The 17,455-nt window shown below is 40.7% G+C and overlaps 1 protein-coding gene across 1 annotated transcript in view; it reads left to right on the top strand.

Annotated features, from left to right (window-relative positions):
- Window positions 1–17,455, top strand: part of SLC26A7 (solute carrier family 26 member 7) — a 141,379-nt gene that overhangs the window by 41,295 nt on the left and 82,629 nt on the right. The window contains exon 4 of the mRNA XM_045007685.1: window positions 2,761–2,925. Coding sequence (XP_044863620.1) covers window positions 2,761–2,925 — 165 coding nt within the window. The remainder of the gene's footprint in view (window positions 1–2,760; window positions 2,926–17,455) is intronic.

The raw sequence follows: 17,455 nt of genomic DNA, 5'->3' as shown, positions 1-17,455 counted from the left end.
ACAGGGAGTGGGGAGTAATAGAAGCCTATATAAGAAAAAGACCCCAAAATCGGGACTGTCCCTATAAAATCAGGACACCTGGTCACCCTAGGTGAGAGAGACAAGCTTTTGAGCTTACACAGAGCTCTTCACAGAGCTGAAGAAGAGCTCTGTCTAAGCTTAAAAGCTTGTCTCTCACCAACAAAAGTTGGTCTAATAAAAGATATTACCTCATCCACCTTATCTCTCTAATATCCTGGGACCAGCACGGCTACAACAACACTGCATACACTAGAGATTTGTCAGGTAAACTAAAAGCCAGCCACTCTGGGAGTTTCAGTACAGACGCACTGGTACAATGATTACTCATTGTGTATGCAGGTGAAATGTATAGTGAAAAATTAAATGATACTTGTGTGCAAAGAGCAATAATATATGCAAGTAATTGCTTTAGATTAGTCACTACTAAGGAGCCTGTAAGGAACTCCAGAAGGATGAAATTCAACATGGATAAACACAAGCTAATTCTAACAGAAATTATCAATTTAACCTACTCAGACATAATAGACTTGAGAGTTTTCAGGGAGAGGATCAAGGTGTCATTGTATACCCTTCAGTTAGGACGTCTGCTGTATCTGCAGGAATGGGGAGACATGCTAATAAGGGGTTAGAGTGTATTTACAGAGGGACAGAGTGTACTAAAGAAAATATTAAAGTGTCAGTGTATTACACTGGTATAACTTACTTTGAATACTGCACTCAGCTTTGAGCAGTTCCACACACAAATTCCATACAGTAGTAGAAACAGTCCAAAGAAAGGCAGTGAAAGTTATTAGAGGCATGGTGGGGTTTCTATACTATGATCATTTTAAAAGACGCACTTAATTAGATGAAAAAGGAGAAGTGATAAAGGCATCATAACAAATTGTAGAGAGGTGGTCAGCTGGTCATCTCTTTTTTTAACCTGCGCAGTAATTAAAAAACACATGGACATACACAATGTAAAGGAGAAAAAAAATAAAACAGATAAAAGCGGATGCTTTTTTTACCCAGCGTACAATGTGTGGAACCTGCTGTTTGTAGCAGGATATAATTAAGGCAGAGAATTCAGTATGATTCAGAAAAGGGTTAGATATTACATGATTAATAATAGCATCCATAGTTACACTCGCTGCTAGAAGAAAATTACTAGGGCTATCAAACTGATCACATTATAGTATTACAGGATTCTGTACAGTTGGAGGTGATGGTGGTTTATTCCTCTGAAGCATCTGGTGTGACAGCAACTGATGTGAACAGGATTCTCGATTAGCTAGGTTATTGTTCTGTCTCAATATGTCAATTCCTGTGTTTCTATACAAGTTTCTAAAAAACGTGAAGTCATTTTGATAATCAAAAAAAGCTGGGCCAGATTCTGCTCCTAATTATACTGGTGGAATCCAATTTACGTTTGTTAGCAGAGAATTACACTAGTGTAACTGGAAGTAGCATTTGTCCCACTGTCGTTTACTTTCTCAATTTAAAATGTCCTGTCTCATTCTGCTTTGAGTTGATGCAACTGTTTTCCAAGTACATTGTTTAAACATAGAAAAGTAGATTTTAAATATCTTTATCACATTCTAATTTTATTGCAACTTTCAACCAGTAACGTGTTGATTTTCTCCTGATAGTTATAGCACATGTATTTTTGTACTCCCTGTGGATATCAAAGGGGAGCAAATAGGTGTATAGACATCCAAGTCTCTCTGTAAGGAGAAAACATATATGGATGCTCCAGTGTCTTAGAACCAGTTCCCAGATACATTTTCTTTGTGCCACTCAGTGCAAAGGGGATGGAGCCATGAGCAGCTGGAAATTCTTCTGACAAAAGAGGAGTCCCCAGGCAGGGCCGGCTCCAGACCCCAGCGCGCCAAGTGCGCGCTTGGGGCGGCATGCCGCGGGGGGCGCTCTGCCTGTCGCCGGGAGGGCGGCAGGTGGCTCCGGTGGACCTCCCGCAGGCGTGCCTGCGGAGGGTCCGCTGGTCCCGCGGCTCCGGTGGACCTCCTGCAGGCATGCCTGCGGATGCTCCACCGGCGCCGCGGGACCAGTGGACCCTTTGCAGGCACGTCTGCAGGAGGTCCACCGGAGCCGCGGGACCGGCGACCGCCAGAGCGCCCCCTGCAGCGTGCCGCTGTGCTTGGGGCGGCGAAATTCCTAGAGCCGCCCCTGTCCCCAGGTAATATTAAGATGGTGTAGCTGGGGATAGGTTAGCTGGCATAATTTATTGTAGCCCTCAGCCCATTCAAGCCGAATATCAGTGATTTAGAGCCAACTTTCTCTGAGCCCAGAGATCTGGCTCTTAATCATTTGTGATTTCAGATACTTTAATCAAATATTGAATGTGAAGTCTCTGACTTTATGCTGCCCTGATGAGTAGATGATTTTTACATTGTTCACTGTGTTCATATATTTGAACAGGGGAGAATAACAAGTAGAGCCAATATTTAGAGAAGTCATTGTGTGAACATACTTTGACTGACCTAGCTGTTGTAACTAATCTCATTTTAGAGCCTGGTAAACTAGTTATGTTAGTGAGATAGTATAAAATAAACTTACAAAAAGATTGAATGTGTTTCACTTTAAGCTATATTCATGTTTCACAGCATGCATCTGAAACTGCTCCTTTTGATTTGCTAACACAGCCATTATCTCCTGGTTTATTAAAAGGGTATCTCTCATTGCATTAACACTGGGAAACCTGCATTTTAATGTAATCACTGATATATATCTTTGGTTTCTTAGGTAGCAATGTTTGTGCTGCACTTGGGCAGCGCCACGTTCTTGTTGACGGAACCGGTGATAAGCGCAATGACAACAGGAGCAGCTACGCATGTTGTGACTTCACAAGTCAAGTATCTGCTGGGAATGAAAATGCCTTATATATCTGGGCCCCTGGGATTCTTTTATGTGAGTTCATGAGCAGAGATATCACACTGGTTTGCTAACATTCTGTTTAACATCTATAGTTTTTGGAAAGAGACGTGGAGGTAAGGACATGATTGTGTGAACCCTCATGTTAGCTGTCCCATTCAGTAGGATTTGTTAATAGGGGTTATTTGAGTGAGTAAGAACTAGTGGGATTAGGCCCCAGACTGATCCTTTGTGTTTTCTGGTTTAAAAATAAGTGGTCAAGTTTTGTAGATTTGTCAATAGTTCTAATTATTAGATTTAAAAATTAGCAATATTTCATAATTTTTCGTTCAACCGAGGCTAAACAATACCCAGTTTATAGGGTGATTCAGGAAGTGTTATCCTTTGTTGAATATCCGGTCTGAGGGAATACTACAGCATTTCAGCTTTCATTCCAGACATGTTTCATGTCACATTTTCTTGAATATCGGTGAGGTGAAAGAAATATGATACATGATTTGTGGCTGTCCTGTGCAACAGTTACCTTGTATATGCTACAGCTATTTTATGATATGGCACATTCTTCTCACAAACACACGTCAAGTTTATCACTTTATTTTAATCGCCATATCGTGCATGCAGCATGCCTCATAAAGCTGCAGCCCTTTGGGAATTTAAACTCTGAAGGTAAACATGATTGCACGGAGCCTTCCATGGCAAAGTTACATGACCTTATATGAGAAACACAATTCTGAGAACACATTCTCCAGGATAATCCATGGTAGAAAAAAGCTTTCCTTGTAGGCATTTGACCTTGTTCTTCCAGCACAGTATAAATAATAGTGTTGCTTCTTCTTAGGGTGATAGATTGCATACACTCAGCTGATGGGCAACTAAAGAATGAGTATCTGTTTACTATCTGAAGCAAGGGCCCTTGTCCTTAGAACTGGAACTGGGCAAATAGCAGAAATTTTTATTAATTGGCAAAAATTTGAAAAAATGTTTGTTTCAGATGGACTTAAACAATATTTGTTACATTTTTAGCGAATAGAAAAGTTGAGGAAAAAAATTCATTTTGAATCAAATGAAATGTTTTATTCAACCTGAAACAAAACATTTTATTCAATTTTGAGTAGTTTGTAACATTTAATTTTTTTAAAAAATAAAAGAAATTTTCCATACTAAAAGTTGTTTTGAATTGAAAAATCAAAATGTTTCATTTAGAAAATGTTGAAATCAAGCATTTCTACATGTTCTGAATTTTGAAGGCGGTAATTGAAACAATTTGAGGTAATTGACATTAATTCAAGAAACGTTTCAGTGTCTCTGAATCTGCATTTCTTGCTGAAAAAATTTTTTGGAAAAAAATTCTTACCCATTTCTACTTAGAACAGGTGCAGTTTTTCTAGCCCCTAAAGTAGAGCTAGTTATTTGATTAACCCTGACCATATTTCTTTGTGTCACTGTTGCTCCTCAATCACTATTTGATTCAGTGTCCATATTTAAATCATGCAAGGGGAGGATTTAAAATGAGTTCTCTGTGAAAATCTCCAGGCAATGGGGAGATTGGTCTAATGAGCTCCCTGATTAGAGGACTTTGCTTTTTAGAAAGGTTCTTTTGGTCATACTTTTATATTAAGGGTACATTTATAAGTAGTTGATAAAGGGCTAATAAATTATTAGTTTGTTATTACGCATGTAACAAACATGAATAATCCGAGTTCCAGATGGTTATATGCATATATGTGCAAGGTATCATAAGCAACCTATTGGACTATAACAAATGATTTACCATTTATTACCCCTTTATAAATGTATCTTTGGTATAAAGTATGACTCTTCTAGAGCTGCTATGCCACTTACATGGAGAGCGTATCTACATAAAGGAATATTGTCATCTGGTGGAGATAACTAACATTAAGTACAGCAGCCAAGAGACAATCAGATCATACAATATAAGATATAATAGATGACGTGAAGGCCAAGACACTAACAGGATTTTAAAAAGAATTATATAAATTAATGGAGGATAGGTCTACCAATGGCTATTAGTGAGGATGGGCAGGGATGGTGTCCCTAATCTCTGTTTGCCAGAAGCTGAGAATGACTGACAGGAGATGGATCACTTGATGATTACCTGTTCTGTTCATTCCCACCTGAAGCATTGGCCACTGTTGGAAGACAGGATACTGGGCTAGATGGACCTTTGGTTTGACCCAGTATGGCCATTCTTATGTTATTCTTAGAGAACAGCAGTAATACAAGGAAATAATTCAATCTTAGGATGCTGGTGATATCATAAATGAGGTCATTAAAAACCTTTGAGGAAATTTTCTTCCTTATCCCTTGTATTTTTGTTTGTCTCTGACATATCCTAGCTGTCTTTGCCACACTTCTTTACTTCTGCTGATATCAAACCCTTCTCTCCTTTGTTCAGTTTGCAAAAAAAAAATAAAGAAGAAAAAAGGATGTTTTCTTGTATAGAAGTTTTTGTAAAAAGTTTCTTTTAAATGATAATAGAATCATAGAAGATTAGAGTTCGAAGAGACCTCAGGAGGTCATTTAGTCCAACCCCCTGCTCAAAGCAGGACTAACACCAGCTAAATCATCCCAGTCAGGGCATTGTCAAGCCACACTTAAAAACCTCTAAGGATGGAGATTCCACCACCTCCCTAGGTAACCCATTCCAGTGTTTTACCACCCTCCTAATGAAATAGTTTTTCCTGATATTCAACCTAGACCTCTCCTCTTCAACTTGAGACCATTGCTCCTTGTTCGGTCATCTGCCACCACTGAGAACAGCCGAGCTCCATCCTCTTTGGAAAACCCCCTTCAGGTAGTTGAAAGCTGATGTCAAATCCCCCCTTATGCTTCTCTTCTGCAGACTAAATAAGCCCACTTCCCTCAGCCTCTCCTAATAAATCATGCGCCCTGGCCCCCTAATCATTTTTGTTGCCCTCTGCTGGACTCTCTCCAGTTTGTCCACACCCTTTCTGTAGTGGGGGCCCCAAAACTGGATGCAATATTCCAGATGTGGCCATACCAGTGCTGAATAGAGGGGAATAATCACTTCCCTTGATCTGTTGGCTGTACTCCTACTAATGCAGTCAGCCTTCTTGGCAACAAGGGCACAGTGTTGACTCATATCCACTGTAATCCCCATGTCCATTTCTGCAGAACTGCCACTTACCTAGTCAGTCCCCAGCCTCTAGCTGTGCATGGGATTCTTCTGTTCTATCCTTGCTGATTGTCATCAGATTTCTTTTGGCCCAATCCTCCAATTTATCTAGGTCACTCGGGACCCTATCTCTACCTTCCAGCTTATCTACCTCAGCATAGTGTCATCTGCAAAGTTGCTGAGAGTGCAATCTATCCCATCATCCAGATAATTAATCATAGAATATCAGGGTTGGAATAGACTGCAGGAGGTCATCTAGTCCAACCCCCTGCTCAAAGCAGGACCAATCCCCAGACAGATTTTTACCCCAGTTCCCTAAATGGCCCCCTCAAGGATTGAACTCACAGCCCTGGGTTTAGCAGGCCAATGTTCAAACCACTGAGCTATCCCTCCTCCCCCCTTCATCCTTAATTAAGATGTTGAACAAAACCAGCCCCAGGATCAACCCCTGGGGCACTCCGCTTGATACCGGCTGCCAACTAGACATCAAGCTGTTGATCACTACCCATTGAGCCCGATGATCTAGCCAGCTTTCTATCACCATATAATCCATTCATCCAATCCATACTTCTTTAACTTGCTAGCAAGAATGCTGTGGGAGATCATATCAAAAGCTTTGCTAAAGTCAAGGTATATCACATACACCGCTTTCCCCATATCCACAGAGCCAGTTATCTCATCAAAAAGAAGGCAATCAGGTTGGTCAGGCATAACTTGCCCTTGGTGAATCCATGTTGACTGTTCCTGATCACCTTCCTCTCCTCCAAGTGCTTAAAAATGTATTCCTTGAGGACCTGCTCCATTATTTTTCCAGGGACTGAGGTGAGGCTGACTGGTCTACAGTTCCCTGGATTCTCCTTCTTCCCTTTTTTAAAGATGGGCACTATATGTGCCTTTTTTCAATAATCTGGGATCTCTCCTAATCGCCACGAGCTTTCAAAGATAATGGCCCATGGGTCTGCAATCACATCAGCCAACTCCCTCAGGACCCTCAGATGCATTGTACCCAGCCCCGGGGACTTGTGCATGTCCAGCTTTTTAAAATAGTCCTTAACCTGTTCTTTCACCACTGAGGGCTTCCTTCTCCCCATATTGTGCTGCCCAGTGCAACAGTTTGGGAGCTGATCTTGTCTGTGAAAATCGAGGCAAAAAAAGCATTGAGTACTTCAGCTTTTTCTACATCATCTGTCACTAGGTTGCCTCCCCCATTCAGTAAGGGTCCCACACTTTCCCTGACCACCACCTTGTTGCTAACATACCTGTAGAAACCCTTCTTGTTACCCTTCATATGCCTTCTAGCTGCAACTCCAATTGTGCTTTGGACTTCCTGATTACACCCCTGCATGCTCAAGCAATATTTTTATACTCCTCCCGAGTCATCTGTCCAAGTTTCCACTTCTTGTAAGTTCCTTTTTGTGTTTAAGCTCACCAAAGATTTCTCTGCTAAGCCAAGCTAGTTGCCTGCCATATTTGCTATTCTTTCTGCACATTGGGATGATTTGATCCTGCGCCCTCAATAAGGCTTCTTTAAAATACAGCCAGCTCTCCTGGACTCCTTTCTCCCTCATATTAGTCTCCCAGGGGATCCTGCCCAACAGTTCCCGGAGAGAGTCAAAGTCTGCTTTTCTGAAGTCCAGGGTCCATATTCTGCTGCTCTCCTTTTCTTCCTTTTGTCAGGATCCTGAACTCAACCATCTCATGGTCACTGCTGCCCCGGTTGCCACCCACTTCTACTTCCCCTATCAATTTTTCCCTGTTTGTGAGCAGCAGGTCAAGAGGAGCACGGCCCTAGTTGGTTCCTCCAGCACTTGCACCAGGAATTTGTCTCCCGCAATCTCAAAAAACTTCCTGCATTGTCTGTGCACTGTTGTATTGCTCTCCCAGCAGATGTCATGGTGATTGAAATCCCCCATGAGAACCAGGGACTGTGATCTGGAAACTTCTGTTAGTTGTCCGAAGAAAGCCTCGTCTACCTCATCCTCCTGGTCTGGTGGTCTACAGCAGATGCCCACCATGACATCACCCTTGTTGCTCTTGCCTCTAAACTTAACCCAAAAACTCTCAACAGTCTTTTCTCCAGTTTCATACCGGAGCTCTGAGCAATCATACTGCTCTTCTACATACAGTGCAACTCCTCCACCTTTTGTCCCCTGCCTGTCCTTCCTGAACAATTTATACCCATCCATAACAGTGCTCCTGTCATGTGAGCTACCCCACCAAGTATCTGTTATTCCAGTCACATCATAGTTCCTTGACTGTGCCAGGACTTCCAATTCTTCCTGCTTGTATCCCAGGCTTCTTTCATTTGGCACCTAAGATAACTAGCCGATTGCCCTACTTTCTCAGTATGAATCAGGAGGCCTCCCCTCTTGCACCACTGTGAAACAAAGAAACGTCTATTTATTAGAAGGCATGGTTTTGCTTTAAAGGCACTATAAAAACTAGAAAAACTCCTTGGGCACATTAATACATATGGATTGGTTTGAGAAGGCACCAGTATCGCTGTCAGAAGCACCATGAGATAAAATCACCAACACTAGTTGCCATGATATTAGTTTTATATGAGAACTGTACTAAATAATTATGTACAATTGTGCATGTGACCAGAGAGTAAAAGGCGAGTTTGGCAGCTACTCTTTTTGAAAATTTTCTTTTATTTTCTCTAAAACTCATATAAACTGAATACTGCTGCATAGCCTCTTTTTTTCTTCATTCCACTCAAACCTCCCTCCCACCTACTTTAGCATGTTTTCTGACTCAGATACCCCTCAGGGCTGCAAAGCAGGAACCAAGAATGTTAATGAAAGTCAAAAGGAAAACAAGGCAATGAAACATTTTCTTTTAATGAGAATGAGCTCACAATTAAATATGTACAAATGAGATTTATATGTGGAGAACAATTCTACTTTGAAAACCAGGGGCCTGTGGGATTTCTGAGTAAAGAACACACTTTTGTGATTTATTAAATCTCATTTTCTTCTACAGTAACTCATCACTTAAAGTTGTCCCGATTAATGTTGTTTCATTGTTACATTGCTGATCAATTAGGGAACATGCTCATTTAAAGTTGTGCACTGCTCCCTTCTAACGTCGTTTGGCAGCCGCCTGCTTTGTCCACTGCTTGCAGGAAGAGCAGCCCATTGGAGCTAGCTGGTGGGGGCTTGGAACCAGGGTGGACCGGCAGCCCCCCTGTCAGCTCACACTATCAGCTCCCCACTCCCTTCAGTTCCCTGTGCAGCAGCTGCCCAGCAGGCTAGCAATTGCAGCTGTCCCTCCCCGCACTGCCATGTGCTGCTCCTGCCCTCTGCCTTGGAGCTGCTCCCCAAGCCTCCTGCTTGCTGTGCCTGGGGGGGGCAGGGGAGGAAGAACGAGGACTAATGTAGGGTGTCCCCCTCTCGCCTGCTCTTGCACCCCGCTTACCCCATCTTCCATAGAGCAGGGGGGACACAGGACAGGGCTCAGGACAGAGGGAGCTTGATGGCAGCAGCTGCAGTCTCAGCAAGCTGATCTAATTAACAAGGCAGTGTACTTAAAGGGGAAATGCACACACGGTGTGTCTCTGTCTGGTGTGTGTCTCTGTCTGCAATGCTGTCTCCCCTCTCTCCATTCCTGCTACCTTTGTAGAGTGTGAGAGTTAACCCTTGAGGGCTCAGCCAATTGCTAGTTCATCATTTAGCAGTAAGGCATTCTCTGGGAAATATCCCACCCTCTGACTCCTCCACCCCAACCAAGCTTCACAGTCATCATCACTGTGTACCAGTATTAAATTCTTTGTTTAAAACTTATACTGTGTATGTGTGTGTATATGTATATGTGTGTGTATATGTATATGTGTTTGTGTGTATATATATATATAGTCTTTTGTCTGGTGAAAAAAAATTCCCTGGAACCTAACCCCCTCATTTACATTAATTCTTTTGGAGAAATTGGATTTGCTTAACATCGTTTCGCTTAAAGTCGCATTTTTCAGGAACATAACTACAACGTTAAATGAAGAGTTACTATATACACTCTCACTTTGGCCTTCTAACTTTTAATATGTTCCTTAACTAAATTGTTCAGATTTTAGGCTTAAATCATCTACAGCAGCTGCCAGTAGATTTATTCTCAATGTGGGTTGCATTTGCTGACCAAACAATGGAAAGAAACACTTAAAAAAATTTAATTTTGCCAGTTAAGTTGTATTGATTAGAGAACAGACTCTTTTGACTAATTTGTTGTTTTTCATCTCTTATTTTATTTGTTTTAACATCTGCACCCATTTTTGGAGCTAATCTTCATGGTTTTAATTTAACCTCTAAAAAAGGCAGAAGAACTCACTAATGTTTCAGCGTACACAATCTTTCTATACTATGCACAGTTAGGGTTGCTGACTTTCTACTCACACAAAACCAAATGCTCTTGCCCTGCCCCTCCCTCTGAGGCCCTGCTCCCGCTCACTCCATCCCCCCTCCCTCTGTCACTTGCTCTCCCCACCCTCACTCACTCGCTCATTTTCACTGGGCTGGCTTAATGGGTTGGGGTATGGGAGGGGGTGAGGATACTGGCTGGGGGTGTGGGCTCTGGGGTGGGGCTGGGGATGAGGGACTTTGGGTACAGGAGGGGGCTCTGGGCTGCGGGGGTAGAGCCGAGGGGTTTGGAGTATGGGAGGGGGCTCCGGGCTGAGGCAGGGTGTTGGGGTGTGGGAGGCGGTATGGGCTCTGGGCTGGGGGTGTGGGTTCCAGGGTGGGGCCAGAAATGAGGGGTTCAGGATGTGGGAGGGGGCTCTGGGCTAGGGCAGAGGGTTGGAGTACAGGGGGTGGTGGTAGTGGTGAGGCTCTGGCTTGGGGTGCGGGCTCTGGTGTGGGGCTGGGGATGAGGGATTTGGGGTGCAGGAGTGGGTTCAGGGCTGGGGCTGGGGCAGAGGGTTGGGGCATGGGGATGTGTGAGGGCTCCAGCTGGAGGTGCAGGCTCTGGGGTGGGGCTGAGTGGTTTGGGGTGCAGTAGAGTGCTCCAGGCTGGGATTTAGGGTTGCGGAGGGTGGGAGGAGATCAGGGTTGTGGGAGGAGGTTGGGGTGCAGGCTCAGGATGGCGGTTACCTCAGGAAGCTAGAGGAAGCAGTTGCATGTCCCCTCTCCGGCTCCTATGTGGAGGCATGGCCAGGAGGTTCTGCATACTGCCCCATCCGCAGGCACCACCACTGCAGCTCCCATTGGCTGTGGTTCCCTGTGGAACTGGCGCTTGGGGCGGGGGCAGCACACAGAGTACTGTGGCTAATCTTAGACGTAGGAGGCAGAGGGGGGACATGCTGCTGCTTCCAGGAGCCATGTGGAGCCATGGCAGGCGGGGAGTCTGCCTTAGCCCTTCTGTGATGCTGAACAGACTTTTAACGGCCCGGTCAGCAGTCACCAGGGTCCCTTTTCAACCAGGCACTCTTGTTGAAAGCTGGACACCTGGCAATCCTATTCACAGTGTGCATGTAGTTAAGGTCTTATATACAGTGTGCATGTAGTTAAGGTCACCTAAAGGTGTTATTACTCTGTAAGGCCAGTGCATAATTTTTAAAGAAATTCAATGGCGCTCTAGGTAATTCTCCCTGCAGGCCAGTAATTTTCCAGCAGAGTAGTAACACTTTAGGTGATTTTCACTCTATATGTTTACTTGTGTGTGAAGGTCGCCTGAAGTTTTACTTACTGTTCTGCTGGGAAATTACTGGACTTCAACGGGAATTACCTTGACTTTCACTAAATTCCTGCAAAAATATGCATGGCTCTTTATAGGACATTAAGATTTTGGGTAAAATCTTGACAAAATATACATTGTGTATATAGTAAAATTATGCAAAAGTTACATCAACTGAATTTTAACTTTCCGGGATTCTCAGATTTATTTTTGGGAGGGGGGACGAACTCGTAAATTCCAAAATACTTTTTTTTAAATTTGGAAAAGGGTAAGACTACTGAAATAATTAATATAATCCACAATATTACTATGCCTCTTTCTAGTAAAAAAGAGTCTGACATGCAAAAAAGAAGATAGGAAACAACTAGTTATGATAATTTACATAAATATCTGATTACCCTTATAGTTCATACATTCTGTTAATGATAATATTGTAATAACATCCATAAGAACACAAGAATGGCCGTACTGGGTCAGACCAAAGGTCCATCTAGCTCAGTATCCTATCTACCGACAGTGGCCAATGCCAGGTGCCCCAGAGGGAGTGAACCTAACAGGTAATGATCAAGTGATCTCTATCCTGCCATCCATCTCCACCCTCTGACAAACAGAGGCTAGGGGCACCATTCCTTACCCATTGTGGCTAATAGCCATTAATGGACTTAACCTCCATGAATTTATCCAGTTCTCTTTTAAACGCTGTTATAGTCCTAGCCTTCGCAACCTCCTCAGGTAAGGAGTTCCACAAGTTGGCTGTGCGCTGTGTGAAGAAGAACTTCCTTTTATTTGTTTTAAACCTGCTGCCTATTAATTTCATTTGGTGACCCCTAGTTCTTGTATTATGGGAATAAGTAAATAACTTTTCCTTATCTACTTTCTCCACATCACTCATAATTTTATATACCTCTATCATATCCCCCCTTAGTCTCCTCTTTTCCAAGCTAAAAAGTGATAGCCTCTTTAATCTCTCCTCATATGAGACCCTCTCCAAACCCCTAATCATTTTAGTTGCCCTTCTCTGAACCCTTTCTAGTGCCAGTATATCTTTTTTGAGATGAGGCGACCACATCTGAACGCAGTATTCAAGATGTGGGTGTACCATGGATTTATATAAGGGCAATAATATATTCTCTGTCTTATTCTCTATCCCCTTTTTAATGATTCCTAACTTCCTGTTTGCTTTTTTGACCGCCTCTGCACACTGCGTGGACATCTTCAGAGAACTATCCACGATGACTCCAAGATCTTTTTCCTGATTTGTTGTAGCTAAATTACCCCCCATCATATTGTATGTATAGTTGGGGTTCTTTTTTCCAGTGTGCATTACTTTACATTTATCCACATTATATTTCATTTGCCATCCATAACTGATACACTGAGTACATATTTATGAGCTCTCTCAGTATATACATCACCAGTATATGTTTTTATATTTAAATATGTAATTCATGATGTGTCTGTTGAAAATGTTTATACATATGTTTTGTGGGTCAGACATCACTGTTATCACAGACCTGTAATATAAAAATGGTCAGTGTTAGCTCTATAAAACATTTTGAGCTTACTGGTTGAATGTATAGTGTAATATGTGGTTAAATGCTTTAATACTAAGAGGTATATTATATATTTTGCAAAGGGCATGCACATAGTTTCATAAAAAATGCGATTCTGCTATTCTGATGTCATTCCAATGAAATGAATAGACCCAGGCTTTCCAAGGCATGGCTTCATATGTGTGCACTTATTGATGGAAGCACTTTAATATGACCCATCTCTGCCACCTTTGTTTCAGTGTACTGCAGATTAAACCTACAAAAAGGTTTGCACCTTTTTGAACAGTGATTGTCAATAATACTAAACTGAGCAGTAGCTTTGTAATGTGGGTAATGAAGTATATTTTCACTTACTATCTGATCTAAGGCCTGGATCCTGCAAACACTTATTCACCTGCTTAACTTTTAAGCGTGTGAAAAGTACAGTTGCAATCAATAGGTCTAGAGGTGAAAAAACTAATGTACTATGCTACCTTGACCTTGGTAAGTAAATACATTTCTGGATAAACCTACACTAGCTTGCATTTTAAGTTCTTAGAAGGGCAATGTTTCCACTCTAAGCATGGCTGTGGATTTCATTAACACTTATCTTTTAACATTTAGTTATTTATAAAGCTTAATTGGAAGTTTTCAAATATCCAAGTGAAGATCTTAAGCTAAAAAATAAAGAGCAGCACAGGTGAGTTGTTTGAAAAGTTGCAATTAGTAGGGTAATTTTAAAAAAAAGGCAGGTTGAACTCGTATTTCATGGGAATTAAATCAGTCAGGAAGCACAGCATTTTGTGGCCATCACAACCATGAAGCAGGACCATTTTTAGTTGGTTGAATTTGCGATTAAGGGTAGATCCCATTGTGTACATGATGGTGTGGGGTGGTATGGCATAAAGATGTCATCAGTCTGTTTGGTTTGATCACATTACTAAGTAATGGTAAAGTCAAAGTAAGTAAACCAGATTATCCCAAATGCAGAGCTGGCACATTATCTTTTATATGTACTGTAAATTGCCTGGTACATTTTTCAGTGATGTAAAATAATAATTAATAACAATAATTTTCTATTTATGTCACATTTTTTACAGAAAAATTAGTTTTAAAAATATTATTAAAGTAATTCCTTCCATCTCAAAAACCAGGATCTTTCTCACAATGATTCCCACTGTACATGCCTCAAAATTATCTACAAATTTAAAATTTAAAATTATGTATAATAACTTTTCTATACATAATGTCACTATTTGAATGTCTTGAGATGTTGGACCTACTGGGGCCAGAAGCAAAGCTTTTATCCCATGGAATATTGAGAATTCTTCATTTGCAATGGTATTAAGGTCCATTTTTTGGCCTGTGAGCCTTACCCTGTTTGATGTACTTGCAAGGGGGAGGTGTTAGAATTCCAGATTTAAAAGGGAAAGGGGAAACATTAGTTTGGGAAGTTAGGGATTTTTTTAAAAATGGCATTTGTTTGAAGCTGCTCAAGGGGCTCCGATGGTAGATATAGCTAGAGGTCGATAAAGTGATGTGGTTGAAGGTACATAATAAATTCAGTTCATTACATAGCTCTATAGTTGATCCCATAGACCTTGTCCAGACTAAGGTGTAAAGGTGTGATGTGAGATTCAATTAGCTAGCTCAATCTAATAACACCTTCTAGTTGACTCTAGAACCTCCAGCTAAGAAACAACAATGGTACTTACCGTTTTCTAAGGTACATTTGCTTTTTCTTGATTAGAGCTTTATAAGATGTTAATTAAATCGAGCTATCTATCTAACATTGTCTTTAAATCCTAGTCTAGACAGAGTCTTCACCATGCATGTGGGGAACGTATGTGTGTGCATGTGTGCGTGCATGTGTATACAACACTGTGTAATGTATATATATGTATGTATTTATGCATGTAGATGAATATACAAAGAGATTAAAGTTTTATGGTTCTTGGAAATACTATGGACACATTATTATTGTCATAGAATTTAGTAAAAATTTCCTGCAGAAATGTTTGTTACAGAAACTGATCTATAACTGCCATGGACTTCTGGGAGCCTTGGCTATAACTTCAATTGAAGTATTTTAAAGATTAAGTGGCAGACACAGTAGCCTCTATATTCTTCATAGAAGGAACACTAAAGAGGATGTCCAAATGTAAGAATATTTCATGTTCTGATTTGTACATTAGATTGTGACTCTCCTGCATACTTATAAACCTTCTATTTGATGGAGATCCTTGATTAAACACTACAGTGATTCCCTCAAGTTCTTGGAAATGAAATTTTTATCTGCTTTTAAAAATGTCTAGTATAGAGGAAAGACATAAAAATTATCTTTGGTCAGTGTAGATAGACATTTCTGATTTGCCAAAATTAAATGCATCCAAGATGTCTCAGTTCATCTAGTAAAGACTTAAATTCATTGTTGCTACACACAGATCATCAAATGCTGACACGTCAGCAGAAACTGGTCATTTGAAATAAGCTTGCAGCTCTTTGATTTCTGAGACTGGGAATCAGTCTAACTCTTCTCTTTCCTTACCAACTTTGTTTTAGATATGGATATGTATTTTCATAATTTTTGAGCTAAGGATGACTTTGTAGACACTCTGACACAGCTTTCCAATTTTTTCTTTTATCCTAATTGATCCAAGCTTCTTGTGGGGCACAAAGTCCCATGCTGTCTGTAATGTACATTTTTAGGCAGTGATGATATATTAATAGTCAAGTCTCAAGCCATTCAGCATAACAGCCTCCTTGATGCATTACACAGGGATACCGTGTGGTTAGAGATTGTGGTTTTTTTACTCATCATTCACCTATTACTTATACTCTTATATTTATACTCTTATAAAATAATGTTATGTACAAAGATTAGACAGTGACTGAATAAGATGACTTTAAAATTTGAGAGTTTTTTCCAGGCTCTGAGAAACATTCCCACTGAAATATGCTTGTTGTTATTCTGGCCTGGGTTCCAGTATTTTTTCTCCTTGTGAACTATCAACGGGTTTCTTTTCTTTCCCATTGTCATGTTTTTCTTGTGATTGTTTTCCATAATGGAAAACTGAAATATTCCTAAAATCTAACAAAAATTGGAGCTTTTAAACTTGCTAATTTTAAAAAAAAATCATAGTCCTATCCAAGAATGACAGAATCATAGAAATTAGAATAGAAAAGTCTTCTATGATGGTGTAGTCAACCCCCCTTCCAGGGTAGAATTGTTCCTTGAGATAAGTTTTGTAGTGCTTTGTCCAGTCCAGTTTTAAATGTCTTTGTTTAATCCCCGAACTGTTGAGAAGTCCTCTTACCATCATAAGTACATTTGAAAATGCATTCATTAATCACCATTCTAACAAAGTGGAGGTTTCTCTCTTCATTTATTTTAGGTATATTTTAGTTGCCCTTAGAACAGACACCCTTACTTTTCATATCTGAGCTTCAGTTCTCTTTATTTTATTGTCTTGCATTTTATAGCATATAAATAAGAGATTATTTATGTTGCAGCCTAGATCTGTAGAGTTTCCTGGATTCCTTCTTCTGTATAGGCTTTCTGGATTCCTTTTGGAGACTTTTCTTTCAAAGAAACAGAAAATATTTTAGATTTGTCAGTCATCTAAATCTCTGTTACGTATTGTTATCTTTTTCCTATTTTCTCATAATGGACCAATGAATTTTCTGGATTTTTGAATGGTTTTCTTCCAGACATGTTTGATATTCACCTTGTAATATAGATATATATGGGATAAGTGTGACATGAAATGGAAATTTTTAAGACAACTTGGTTGGGTGTCCAACCTACATTTCTTCCATATTCTCTCATTTCATTTCTTTCTCCTTCCCATAGGATGTATGTGTCAAAGAATAATGGGGGCTTCTTGTTAGAAATACATTCAGAGTCATTAGCCTTAGACAAATGATCTTTTCCATACAAACCATCCAGGACTCTTAACCCCCTTCAGAACAGTGAAACACATCCCTCCTCTCAACTACCTTTCTATATTCAGTTTATAGTTCAGCCTATATGTCTGTTAGGCCTCCACCCGAATTCTGATTTTTCCCAACTTGTTGTTCTTAAGGCTTCAAAAAGGATGTGTACTATATATGCTCCTATCACTTTTGTTCCTCTAGCAAATAGGTTGTTACACATCAGAGGCATGAAGAACTTGACTGCAGATTTTCTTTCTTTCTCTATTTTTCTGGACAGGAT

Source organism: Mauremys mutica, chromosome 2, assembly GCF_020497125.1.
Source record: "Mauremys mutica isolate MM-2020 ecotype Southern chromosome 2, ASM2049712v1, whole genome shotgun sequence".
NCBI lineage: Eukaryota > Metazoa > Chordata > Testudines > Geoemydidae > Mauremys > Mauremys mutica.
This window is presented reverse-complemented; position numbering and strand designations above follow the sequence as displayed.